Source organism: Agelaius phoeniceus, chromosome 2 (genome assembly GCF_051311805.1).
Source record: "Agelaius phoeniceus isolate bAgePho1 chromosome 2, bAgePho1.hap1, whole genome shotgun sequence".
NCBI lineage: Eukaryota > Metazoa > Chordata > Aves > Passeriformes > Icteridae > Agelaius > Agelaius phoeniceus.
The window spans coordinates 74292849-74306596 of NC_135266.1; the positions used below are offsets into that span (position 1 = coordinate 74292849).

The 13748-nt window shown below is 41.7% G+C and overlaps 1 protein-coding gene across 1 annotated transcript in view; it reads left to right on the forward strand.

Annotated features, from left to right (window-relative positions):
- Nucleotides 1-2530: 2530 nt before the first annotated feature.
- RDX (radixin) overlaps nt 2531-13748 on the forward strand; it is a 44842-nt gene continuing 33624 nt past the window's right edge. The window contains exons 1-2 of the mRNA XM_054651083.2: nt 2531-2809; nt 10941-11011. Coding sequence (XP_054507058.2) covers nt 11000-11011 — 12 coding nt within the window. The 5' untranslated portion in view covers nt 2531-2809; nt 10941-10999. The remainder of the gene's footprint in view (nt 2810-10940; nt 11012-13748) is intronic.

Below are 13748 nucleotides of genomic sequence, written 5' to 3' on the forward strand. Positions count from 1 at the left end.
GCTTTTGCAGGTGCACTGAAAAAGAGAAACCTTGGCCCAAAAAACATTACTTTCTAAAAGGATTCTAGGATTGATTTCTCAGATCAGGCAATAGAAGTTTAAAATCTGTTTTTTAATGAAGAGCTGGGCTTTGGCATTACTGCTGAAAGACAAACTTTTATGTCTTGCACTTAGGGCATTCTTATCATTAGCTTTATCTTTATAACCTACCTCTTAAAGAACTGTGTAATGTGAGTTGATAGGGGTATCTGAAAGCCCTCTTTATTGCCTGTAGTTCTTTCTGTAGATTCAGTTTCATGGCTACAAAGAATATGATCTCTAACTACACTTCTGTTTTTACTGCCCTGTTTTATCAGACAAACTGCAATTTTACACCTTGTTAAGGAAGCAAGGTGAGAAGAAAACCACATTATACTGTTGACAAGGAAGATAAGACTATTATTTACCTTGACATTTCTGAGCAATAATATTCTTCATGTAACAGGATAAGAGATAAAGCATATCCTGCAGTGATAATGCACAAACTGAAAGGAACTGGCTTCCACATGCTATCAACACCAGTAATGAAACTGAGCCCTAGTGCAACAATCCTACATTTGAGCCAGTTCAGAACGGACTATTTGAGAAGAAAGCAAGCCTTTAATTCGGTCAACTAAAGTAAACACATTTTATCTGTGCACTGCAGTGAATCATAGCCAATTTATTTAAGTGGCTGAATGAAACAGGGTTTGTTTTTCTGCATTTTGTTTGTTTGTTGCATTTCCCTTGCTCTGACCTGCAGGTAAAGGCCATCTGAACGGGGAACAGTACAATGCACACTAATGGTGGCTGATCCGTGAAACGGTGTATCTGCAGACACTGCAAGATGCCTTAGAAATTTAATGTACTGCAAAATACTGTTTGACACGAGGATGTTCTTTACAATGAAGAACAACAGAGACAAGAAGGAATTAGCCACTGTCGTTTCTTCCTTGGAGCAAAACGGCACAGACAAAGCTGGAAGTGAAATTTTAGCCCATGTGAGGAAATTAAACATACCTTTAATAGACTGAGATGTTCAGATTCTGTGATGATGACTTAAGATAAATGCCAGTTTGAAATAGACAACAAAATGAATAAATTAAATAAATGTCTCCCAAAAAAGTAATTATGTTCAAGTTTCTATCAATATTTAATATTATAATAGTTTGTATTATGTGGTCATTTACGTTATCAGAATGTTCTTTAAATTTTGTCAAAACAATTTTAAAATATTTAGTCAGTGAGGCTCCCACAAATTCTCTGGGAGATTATTCCCTCTTTGCCAGGCTGCTTTCCTTCTCTTCCACATCTCAACTTCACCACAGAATGTTCTTTTTATTCTTTTTGAATCAGCTTTAAATTGAAAATTCCTCATAGTCCTTCCCCCAACCTCTCTTTATCAGACAGCCAGAGGGTGAGGTGTATTAATAGCAGCTGCATGACTCAGAGTTGGTAGCTCGAGTGGATCCCTTTGCACTCAGCTTTGCTGCTTGGCCTCCCTGCTTGGGTTGCCACTGAGCTCCGGGAGCACCTTCACTTCCTTGCAAAAAAAATAAACTGAGAAAGCACAGTGGGGGCTGGGATTGCCTCAACCTCTCTGTCCTTCAGAAGGATTCTCCTCACTGCTATTTTCTTCTACATTCCCATTGTGACTGTATACAAAAAAAGGAGAAAAATATCAAAAAAAAAAAGTGTGATCCCGTCCACCAGCGTGACTGTTTCACACGACTGAGTGATGGAAAAAAGAGAGAACGCCCATCACTGCGATGATACGAAGAAGAGGGTCAGCGCTCTCCACTCAGACTGCATTCCATGCTCTTTCCCTGAAGGCATCCCTGTTCTCATGAGCCATCACAGCTCGACCCTTCCCAGCCCTGGCTCACCGCTCACCCCGGTGCTGCTCGCCGCACCGCGGGGCGGTGGCATCGCCAGCTCCGAGCCACCCTATCTGCCGAGACACCCGGCCTCCCGCCGCACCCGGAGTACACGCCTGCCTAAAAGGCGGCACGATGCCTGGCGGGGCTTTGGACGGAAAAAAAAAAAAAAAACCAAACCAAAAAAACCCAACCAAACCACGCCGCCAACTCCCCCTCGCTGGCTGAAGCCTTTTTTGAGATTGTCCTTTCCCGCCCGCGCTAACGGGAGAGCTGCTTCTCCTCATCCCCTCCTCACTCAAGCGAGCAGGGGGTTTCTGGCGGGCGGCTCTGCCGCTGCAGCAGCTGCCACAGGCTCTCGTGACACCGGCAGGGCTGCGCGGGGTCCCCGAGCACCGGCTCCGCCGGAGCGCGCGGAGGGGCGCGCAACCCGTACGGAGGGGCCTGCGGTCTCAGAAGGAAAGCGCTCACCCCGCCGTCCCCTCACGGGAGCTCCGTCCCCCACCGCCAGGAGCCTCGCTCCCCGAGCTGTCCCCGTCCCTCACGGGAGCCCCTCGCGGCCGCCGCCCCCGCGCCCCTCCGGGCACCGGCTTCGCGCCGCGCGCCGCGCATGCCCGCCCGCCCGCGCCGCGCGTGCGCAGTGCGAGCGCAGGAGCCACATCTGATAGGGGGGAAAATCCGAACGGCGGCGGCGGCCGCCATATTGCGGAGCTGTCACAGCGCCCGCCGCGCTCCGCGCCGCATCTCCGGCGAGCAGCGCGGGGCGGCCCCGCAGCGCCTCCTGCCCCGCTGCGAGGGGCGGCGGGGGGGACACACCGCCCCGCCAGGAGCGGAGAGCGCCGCGCCCCGAGCACCCTGCCCCGGGGGCTCGGCGCCCCCCTCCGCTCGGCGCCGCGGAGGGAGCGGAGTCCCAGGTGAGGCGGGGTGCTGAGGCGGGGGGTGCGCGGGCGGCCGCCAGCGGGGCCCCGGGAGGGCAGCGCGGGGGCGGCAACCCGAGGCGTGAGCCCGCCCGTAGCCCTCGCTGGGCGGGGGGCACCGGGCGACTTGTTGCGGCGGCGGGAGCGCGGCACCGCGCCGCTCGTGTGCGGGACACCGCCTCCGCCCGGGAGCGGGACCCGGCTCGCCGAGCCCCCGCTCGCCCCGCTCTGTCGGGGGGCCCCGGGAGCGCGCCCCCGGCGTGCCCGCGCAGCCTCCGCTGCATTATTCATGTCCCCGAGCGGCGCGGCTCGGCAGGTTACACCGTAGTAGACATGTGGCAGTCGGGTCGGGCCAGCTGAGTGCGGCCGTGTGGGAGAATAATAAGGAATTACTTCATAAACAAGTGCTGTGGAGCATCTGTTGCTGTCTATTGTTTTCGACAAATGCGCGTTTTTAAGAGTCCTTAAGTACTGACCGACGTAATGGGCGCAGCGGCCCTGAATGAGCCTTTGTGCATTGTTTTTTTGAATGGATTAATGTTTTGTAGAAGTCGTGGGCATTTGTAATTAACCTTGTCGCTTAAAGTTTAGCGCAGATAAGGGGTTTTAGTTTCAACTTTGTGGAATTCACTTGTCTTTTGTCAGTTTCTTAATCTGAACGCGAAAAAAAAAATCTCTTTGGACTCCATGCCAGCACAACTAATCACTTTGGTTGTAAGGTGCTGTTAAGCTGTCTTTTCCAGTCTGTCTAACACCCTAGACAAGTATTTCGTGTTCCTCTTTCTAGTACAGGCTTTTAAAAAGATTCAGTTTTTCAAACTGAGTTACGGGAGTGGCATTTTCTGAGTTTTATGTAGTTCAGCCTCTGTGGCCGGTTCGGGTCAGGCTTCAGATGTATCGCTACATGTCTCTCTGGTTTGTTTCCATCGGCGATGCCTGTCGCCGTGTCTGTGCCACGGGAGCGTTTTTGGGGACGCGTGTGCCTGCGCAGCGCCTCGCACATGGAGAAGATTGTGGAGATGCGGTTGTTGCTGTCAGCCCTGGGTGCGTTGGCACAGCGCTGCTGGGCAACGTGTGCTCCCGGGGAAGATGTGGAGTTGTTGTACGGTAACGTTATGGCTGCTGCCATGAAGTTGGTTTTTAATCGTTAAAGATGGCACAAGTAGCAACTGTTTGTTGGATTATAGGACTTGCCTCTATTGATCTATTGATTTAGCATGAGGGGCTGTGAGAAAAATAAACTGCGAGTCAGTGCAGTGTTCCCAGATAAGCAGCCTCCCAGCAAATGGCAATTGCAAGGCAGTGGCGTATTTCCAAGCTTTGTACTCAAGTGACACAGTTGTTCTACTAGCTTGGGAAATTGGGAGAGCAAAAGCGGAACATCTTTAGAAAATGCATGAAATAATGACATGGTGTGACATGTCTGAAGCTGTCCAGAGAGTTTTTGTTGAATGCTGACTCAAAGAAAAGGGGTGAAAGTGTGTGTAGAGATGACAAAAAGAGTTCTGCTCTGTTTCTGCCATTGCAGGGCTATGGTAATAGTCCTGCCAGAAAAAGGTTGTTTCACAGAAAATTGGGTAAAGCTGTAAAGAGAGTGAGGATTTAGATCCACCTACGAGCTGCAAAACCAGGAGGGTAAGACATGTAGATGTTATGACGTGAGAAGGCATTTCCTGGCAGGGTTCCTTTAGCCTTTGCCAGGATAGGTGAACGGCCTTTTTTCTTCAGCAGCCTCGCTCCACATTTGAGAAGGGCTGCCTCTGTTGCCAGAGGTGAAGAGGAAAGTTGTTGTAGGCATGATGTCTTTCTCTTGGATGTGTTAAATACATCAAAGCTGTCCTATCGCTTTATATTGCATTATAAGTCTGTGGGAGTAGAGGAGAGGGAGGATTTTCAAGTTTGTAAATGTAAACAAAGCTTTTATACAAACTTCTGGAGAAAGAACTGATTGTGGAAAGATACTGATCCATTAAAGCAGCACCCAGTGTATCCTGCATGCTCAGCAAGTTTACTCCAGAGCTGAAGGAGCCTAGGTGAACTCTTTCCTTTCAACACCAAAGAACTGCATTTGTTGGCTAACTGTACCAATAGGCTAATACTTAGCTGTACTTTGAATATAAAAAATGTTTCTTTGCTTTCTTTTGCCTTAGATATTTATTAATCACTCTGTGAAGTGAAACCTTCAAGTCATGTAGTACAAAGAAAAAGAAATATGACATTGGCCCAAAAAGGCAGTTAATCTTTACACGAGTACATTGCAGTTTAAGAACTCTAGCTAGTTCATATGGAGAATGGTGAGTGGCCAGTTCATAGGTTTCCTTTATTCTATGGAACTGGTTGTAAGAGACTTAACAGCATCATTCATAAAATATAGTACTTGACTTTGAGATGAGATATACCCAAAATTCTGGGTACATGTCCTATTTCTTTGCTAACTGTATGTTTAGAGAGAGGATTATTGCACTTGGAAGCTACAGTACTTCTATCAGTTTATACTCATGATTTCCATTTTTGATGGTGCATCCAATGGTAAGATTGGCCTTCCTATCATTGTAGGACTCTTCAGAATCCTTGAATTATTTCCTATAGTGCATTTGGGGGTACTTGAAGTTAAGGTTACTAAACTCAATAAATATTAAGTGTATGTAAATCATGTAGCATGTCTAAAACATACCAGTTTATGAACTGGCAAAACTGCAAGTAGTGCAGAAATATTCTTTGACTGGTATGAAGTTGCTTTTAATTGAATACTGTATTGGCAACTGCCAGGTTTTCATTTTGCTTCTGAAGTTGACAGGAAGTCCAGTTTAGAAGAAATGCTAACTCTTCAAAATGTATTTTCCTATAGATACATTGAATACATAAGTCGTACTAGTTCTATTGCAGTTATTTTTCAGACACAGCAAGCCTATTTTGGGTGTTTCGGGGAGGGTTGGGGGAAATAGTGGTTTTAAGAAGGGAAAGATACAGTATATAAAAAAAAGCGTGTAAAACTCTGCATGTGGTATCTAGCACTGATCAAATCTCAATTTTTGCATATTAGGTGTACAATTCAGGGTTAGATTTTTGGTTGGGGTTTTTTTTTTGTTTGGTTTTTTTTTTTTTTTGTTTTTTTTTGTTTTTTGTTTTTTTTTTTTTTTGGTGAGATAAATGTCTTGTTTTAGTTCCCGCCCTGGTTTGCTTATATTGCAGACAACTGTGTAGGCGGTCGCTCTGTCCGTCTGAAAAAGATGTATGCAGAAGTAAAGTCTGTGGCAAATGAACTTCTTTATTGGATTGCAGCAAGTGTGTCATTAGGGAGCTGTTAGTGTGAAAGATGATTGCCCTGCAGACATTCACAGACTGCTTGGGAGTAGAGAGAGGTTTTTGTAGAAATCTGAGACCAGTTAGTCAGGTCCAATGGCCTGTGAGTTGCCTATTGCTTCCCCCGCAAAGATCTAAAACTTTTAGGTACCACAAAAAATGGAATGGGATAAGACTTTGAAAAGAAGTAGTATATTAATTTTAAATAAGTTTCTGTTAATAAATGAGTGAATCATGTTGCTGTGGGTAAAGCTCTGTGGTCCCTGACATCTATCTGTATTTAGGGAAACAGATGGTAAACCTCTTGCTCAAGCTTAGGAGGGATGCTGCTGGAGGGGCTGCTTCTGAGAGAAGGCCCTAAGCTATCAGACAGGGATCCTGCTTTTGAGTGTTGCTTCTCTACCAGCCAAGCATCCTGCTCAAGCTTTCTGCCTGCAATCCCATCCTCACCTGACCTCAGACCCATGGCTGTGTCTATGAATGTTTCTTTTGAAAACAGCTGCTGCATAAATTATTTGACAGAATTTTGGCATCAGGCATTTTATGCACCATCATTTTCTGAAGAAAGCTTTCATTGTCATCTTTCAACAATTGCTTTATTTGTTGCTTTCTGTGGCATAACTCAAAACTTGGATGATACTGATTTAAAAATTTCAACTGCCTTGTAGTGAAACTAATTGAAATCACAGCTTTTCATTTCAAGAGAGTTCTTGATGTTCTGGATGACTTTTTTTAGCTGTTTGTGCTGTGGAGCCTGCTGATACTTTTGTTGCTTTGGTCCAGAGTCCACATTACTGCATATACTTCTGAAGGTCCTGAGTGTTATAGCAGTAGGAAGTTGGCAAAGTCACAGCCCTGTTAATCCTGACTTGGAAGAGGGACCTTTAGGATTTTAAATGAAGTGATGAGCCTTTATGCCTTGTAGGTCACAAGCTGGTTTCAGAATGCAGGAATCAAAAGGAATATCATTCCCAATCCCAGCTGGCTGGGGTCTTTTTTGCTAGGGCTTTTTTTTTCCCCACTATTTGCAATGCCATTTCCCATGAGTGTTAAGATTAAAGTAAGTGTAAGTAATTAGTTGCTTCAAAGTTAAGAATTTGGCATCTGCTAAATATAAATTTATCTGAACTGGCATTAGTAGCAAAAGCGAACTGCCACTCCAGTAATAACAGTGGAGATACACAATATTTTGCCTGGCTGCAATTTTTGGTTTCTTTTGGCCCAGTGTTTCTCTCATGTTTTGTTTTTAATGTTAGCTGGTGCCAATGATTGGGAAAGATAGGATGATTTTTGGTTTCTATTCAGTGCTTATTTGATGTCAATGTTTGCAATTTTAAGATCTTCTTGATTTCTATATAAATATAATAGTTACAATGCATTTGTGTGACTGTACTGTTTCAAAATTGCACAGTGAATATGAAAACTTATGAAAACTGAATATGAAAACATACTCAGGCTGACACAGGCTGTTTTTTTGTACTATATATTGTAAGACTGACATAGGTTGGTTTTTTGTATTATATATAAAATGAAAACAATAGAAATAAGTTCAGCACAGTTGGCTATAAATTTATACTTGGCTAAATTTTAAAAAAAGAAATAGATTTTTTTTTACATTTATAAAATATACTGCATGCAGACACTTCAACAAAAAATACATGGGATGCTGTTTGTTTTGCATAGATTTTATTTTTTTTCTGTTTCTTTTATACTGTGATAATTTCTTAGGCCCGTGAGGTCTGTGGGACTAACAGTGAGACTTCATTTTTATTGAGTTTTACTTAAGAGGACTCTTGCTTTTTTCTGTTATCTTTGTTCTCTTGCATGTGAAAACATGTCTCCCAATTGTGGTTTGATGACATAGGATTAACCTGTAAAACTTTGTAGTCACATTTCTGATTTTAAAAGTTAACTTAAGGTTTTAAAGTAAGTTTTCAAATAAATACTTTTTGGTTTGTTGGTAGTATTATAGCAAAATGTTTGAGTAAATCCCAAAGCAAAAATCTGGGACATGTTTATGAATGAATTTGTGGTGATAAAATGTATGAGGGTATGACAGTCATTGTAGAAATTGCTAGACACGTTGTCTCTTAGAAAGACCTCAGAAAGGAATAGTTTGATAACACAGATCTTGGTCCTGTGCCATGTGCTGTCATTGCTCTCCTGGAGACTGGACTCCCTTATCAGTCATCTTACCATACCCCTTCTTTTCAGTGCTCTGTAACTAAAGGCACAGGAAGGTAGCTGTGCTACTTTCTGTTCCTTTTGGCACTGTTGAGTTGGCACGCTCACAAAATGGTGGATGAGAATCTAATTTAGCTTTTGCATCCTTAATTAGCTGAGTGTAACTCTAGGGCTTCAATCTGCCTTCAGTTTTTCAAGCATTGAGCCTCTGCTGTCAGAGGTGAGCACAGGGATTACTACAGCTTGGAATCCTGCTAACTGTTAGCAGATATTGGAGCCAAGCTTGTTTTGGTTTCTGTTATTCTCTTGAATTTTTCCAAGGTATACATTAGGGAAAGAAGGGAGAAGAGGAGGCAGTCTCTTCTCTGAAAGGGAAACATGCTGTTAAATTTTTAACAAAAGCCAGAGTTTATCAAAAGCCAATTTTTTCTTCCTCCCCGGGAAGCTTTTGTGGTTAAAAGCAGAGGGGGGGAATAGAGGAAAAGTGTATTCATAATGTTCAAGGATATATTTAACGGTATCTTAGAACAGTAGTCTTACTGCTGATGTCCAGGTGTTAGAAAGATAAATGACTTGCCAGTAGAATTGCCTTGTTAAAGTTTGGGGCTTGACACTCTTCAGCCATCTTAGACCCAGGGGAAAGTTAGCAAAGTTTGGAAGAAAGATGTTCCATTGATAGTGGGCACAGGGAATGCAGAATTCACGAGCCACAAGGGCGTTTGGCAGAACTTCCAAGATAAGGGAAAAACAAACAAAGCCAACTCGGCAACTGTGCTGAATCAGCTCCAAGTGGAGAAAAAGTAATTCTGGCAGGGGTGACTGTGGCCACAACTCAGGGCCTGCTGGCTCCCTAAGCCCATGACTCCAGAGGGGAATGGCTGAGCATGTGGAGTGATTGGCAGAAATGAGAGAATCATTGAACCAGTAGAAGGTAAAATGTTGATCAAGAAGAGAGCCATGTGACCTGTAGCCAATAAAGCATGACTTCTTTGCTTGCTAAAATGTATGAAAGGTGTGAAGTTTGGATGATGGGGGTGCCAGCCTTTGGTGGGTTCCTGCCCAGCTCCCTGCTCTGAGCAGATCAGAATAAAGAAATGGAAATGCCTTGGCTCAGTGTGTGAATTGGCACAGCACATCAGGCAGCGAGCCTGCATTTGGGACATGACTGATACTGTCCAGTTCTCTAGAGTATCTTCTGTAATTAAAAAAATCTGCTGGAATGTAATTGTCTTTACGCTAGGCAAACAGAGTATTATTATACCTTTAGAGTTGGGCTGGATTAGTTATAGCATAGTTAATGTAACTTTAGGACAGTGTTTTAATGTTTCCAGGCTGATTTTTTGTTAAACACCAGTTTTGTTCCATATCTGAATTATGCCATTAGATCTCTGTTTCTGTAATCTTTAGTCTTAACATTTGTTTTCTTTACCAGCCAACAACAATTATGCTTCTTAAGTTCTGTTTTCATCCTTTATCTGTTTTTTTAGCCCATTTTCAAACATATCTCTACAGATTAGAAGAAGAAATAAAAAATAAAGTGCTAATGCACCTTAAATTGCTGTGCAAATGTTTCTAATATTTACTGTATTTTTATTGCCAAGAAGCAGAGAAATTTTTGTTCTTTATTTTTTTTTGTAAAAATACTTTATTTTTCATTTTTCCTTATGAATGAAAGATCAGTTATACAAAAGCTTGGTTTTGATAACTGGATCGCTCTCAAGTATTCTGTTTTTCTCTTGCTTTCTTTTAAGCACTTCTAAAGATTTTATTCATCTGTTGTAGCTGTGGAGTTATAATACTGAAATCTCGGATTATTCTGACTAGCATGTCACAGTCATTTTTCTTCGTATAAGAGTAATTCCAGTTAATATTACTTTTGAAAACAGTGCAGTCTGTGATGCTCCTTGCAAACCAGCAACAGTCTGATTTGTGGAAGTCATTACTGTAAATGTGTGCCGGAAGGTGACTAGCTGCTTGCTCTAAGTTAGGAGTTGAAAAGGAGGTAGGATGATACCTCCCAATAACTTTGCAAGCATATTTTTTCAAGGCATAAAAACTTTTTTTGGAACGAAAAATAATAGTGAATACTTTCATCACCACATAGATATAACTTATAGCCTTCTGCTTAAAAAGAAAAAATCAGTGTTATTTTAAGCACAGCAGAATTTCTTCCTTTTTTTACTGTTGGTGTATTTGCATTTATTTTAATTTGGAAAAAATTACTGTTGTTCTTTTGCTGAGAGAAGCAAATTATTTTATAGGTAGGAAATAAAAGTTTTGATGCTTTAAAATTATTAGAGCGGGTTTTTTGTCTTTATGATGTTTCTTGTAAATAATGTTAGAGGTTTTTAATAGTCAATGATGTATGATAACAGAACCTTTAAAAGAATTTGTAGCACTTTGGGGAAACTGTTGTCTCTTTATGGTAACATTACTGCATAAATGTTCTACAGAAACTAGGAAGGATGTTACTGCTTAGAGACGTGTAGATTCTGGCTCTGGCTAAATTAGTTGCTCTTTCTAGATGTCACCTACTGAGAAGTGTGTTTTGTACATGTAGAGCTCTTGTATAGGAATTTGTACTATTTACTGTGATCATTGATTCATTTAAAAACAACCCTCTTAATTTTATTTTTGGCAGAAGGGGCAAAGAGTTTTTGGAAGATTTAAGTGAACAGGAGACTACAGAAAACAAGAAAAATGCCGAAACCAGTAAGTAGCAGATTTATATTCATCTAAAATCTAGGACGGTTTTTATGTTTTAGCGAGATAATCTTAACTGTTCTAATTGTTTTGACTCTGCCCTTTCTAGATTTCGTAAGATTTGATCTTGTACAATTGAAGCTGAGACAGTTTAGTACCAACATGTGGAAAAAAAGGTCAAGAAAGCTTGGTACTGTAAATTGCATGGAGGACAATTGGAAATGGGAGCAGTACCTGAAGCCCTCTTGGCTGGCAGGAGGAATGACTTTTCAGGAATTGTTGACTTTGCAATGAGCTACTTACAGTAGTTATTTGAGGTATAATTTGAGCCTGACTCAGTATCTGTGAGAATCAGTGGAAGGGTTTGGTGCAGGATTTGGCAGGGGAAGACAGAACATGTGTAAAGTGTCTGCACTAAGTTAATGATTTTACCATGGTAGAGGGTATCACATAGAAAGTAAGTTTGAATGGAGGAAATAAGCAGAGTTTCTGCTCTCCTGTTCTGCTCATTTCAGCTAAGGATTCATCCACTTTCTACCTGGGGGAAAAAAAGATCTTCATCTTCTGTTTTGATAATAATTCTAGAAGTGTTTGAGGAGATTATTAGTCAGTAGGTTGATTCTTTTTCTGGTAATGTTATATTGCTACCTTAGGGTTTCATCTGCCATGTGTTAAATGACTTTTGCTTGTCTCTTCCACTTGTATCCAGTGAGAAAAGCATTCAGAAAGGGAACTGAATTGTCAGGTTGTTTCTACTCAACTCGGCTGATTTATGTAATAGCCTTTGGGCTTTCTTTGTTTACTGATGTTTCATTTTGGTAGCAGATTAGGAGCAGGGCAGGTCTGTTGCTAAGAATAAATGTGTCTATGTGCATGTGCATACACGTATATCCCGATATGTAGATGCATAAAAGGTTTTTGCTATTAATAAGAAATTACCCCTGTAAATAATCAGTTTTGTGTGCCAGTATTTGGAACTAGTACAGCTCGATGAATAATGTGAGCATGGGACTAAGGGCTCAAAGTTCTGTTCTGAGCTTGGCAGTTGATCTGATGACCAACTGGTCATACCTTGTTTCTGTAATTTCTTCTTTTCCTGCCAGTGTAGGGGCAGTTTCTTGGCACTTTTTCGAGCTGGAAGTAGCTGTCTATCCTGCTCATTGGTGGGAGAAAGCTGCACTATAAAGGACAGGAAAATGAATTAGCAGCATACTATTTTCTGGCCTGTTTGAATGCTGGCTATGAGAATTGAGTATGCTGCCTTTGATGGAGCTTCTCAACTGGAAAACTTTGTTTTAAGAATGAGGCAAAAAGTCATTGTGAGCTCATGCAGTTTGTGAGGCCTTCAGCTCCATGCAGCTGGAGACCCATGGAGCCACAGAGGTCGTGACTAGGGAAAAAAAAAAGCCTGGGTGAGGTAACTTCTTTTTAAATTCTGGGACTGGAACCATGAAATTTAGGCAGGCAGGGTTCTTGCTATTTTAAGGACCAGAGAAAATTGAAGGAAATAAGAATTTTAGGGTTGCTCACGAGGAGAGCAATATCCTTAGAACTGAGATTGCAGTGGTGTTGAAAGAGTGTACAGTCCACCCTAATAATGGATATTAGCTACCAGATCTTGGCAAAGAAGCTGGCCTTGTGCCAAAGATATTTTTTTTTTTATAAGGGACTTTTTATGAAGAGTTCATGTGTCTCTTGATGATGTGGGTGCATGTGAAATCCTAGAAGGAAGCCAAGTGAAAGGAGCCATTATAAATGAAATGAAATTGATTACATTTCTCAGTGTCTTCCTGTAAACTGCAGGTTGCTGTAATTATATTTGGTAATCAGTGAATGAAGAAATAGCACACTTGCCAAAGGTTAAATAGTATTACCTATAAAAATCAAACCTCAGATTTTGTTCTGGTTGCTTCTTAAATGATAGGTGGCATTGGAGCTCTCTTCCTCCCCCCTCCTCTCTTTTTTTTTTTCCCCCTTCTTTCTTCTTTGGAGACTGTAAGAGCCTAGCCATGGTTATGTTTAATGAATCTGACGTTGTTCTTTGAAGAGTCTTGCTGTTCTGCTCAGATTTGATAGTACTGGACAGTAGGAGGTCTCTTGCTATGGATATTTACTGGAGCTCTTGGGAGCTGTCTTTATGGACAATCCACAATAACCAAATGCACTTCTAGTCCAGAAACTATTTATGCCCTAACTCCTTGTTGCTTATTTTTGACAGTTGTTGCAATAAGACAGTCAGTGTTCTGTAGCTTTATTGCTGGAAATCATTTAACCTGAAAACTAACGAAATATCATAGGTAAAAGCTAAGAAAACCCAGTTAACATAAGTGGTGAGATTTTTGACAATGTTATTTTATCTCTTCTGTATTACTGTGACCTATTTAGGTTTTCTTTTTTCACACTCTGCTGTGATGATCCAATTGATAGTTTTCAGAAACGTCTGGTAGTCTTGTAAATATGTAAACCTGTGCAGTACAACTATAAACTCTTCCTGGGTTTCTGGGATTAATTTTTTTGTTGAGAAAATAACAAATAAATAAGCCATAAATCAATTTAAATGAAATCAGTACCCACAGAAAAGGCAATTAAATAGATTTTGGTTTCACTTTTTCTGGTTTCACATCGTAAAGTTATGTATTATTCCAGACAAAATAAAGTAAATGAAGACCAGTAGAAAGTCTTAGAGTATTGGAATTTTATAGCAAACATCTTTCATTTTTCTTGGAAGTCTCAGTCTGAAATAAGT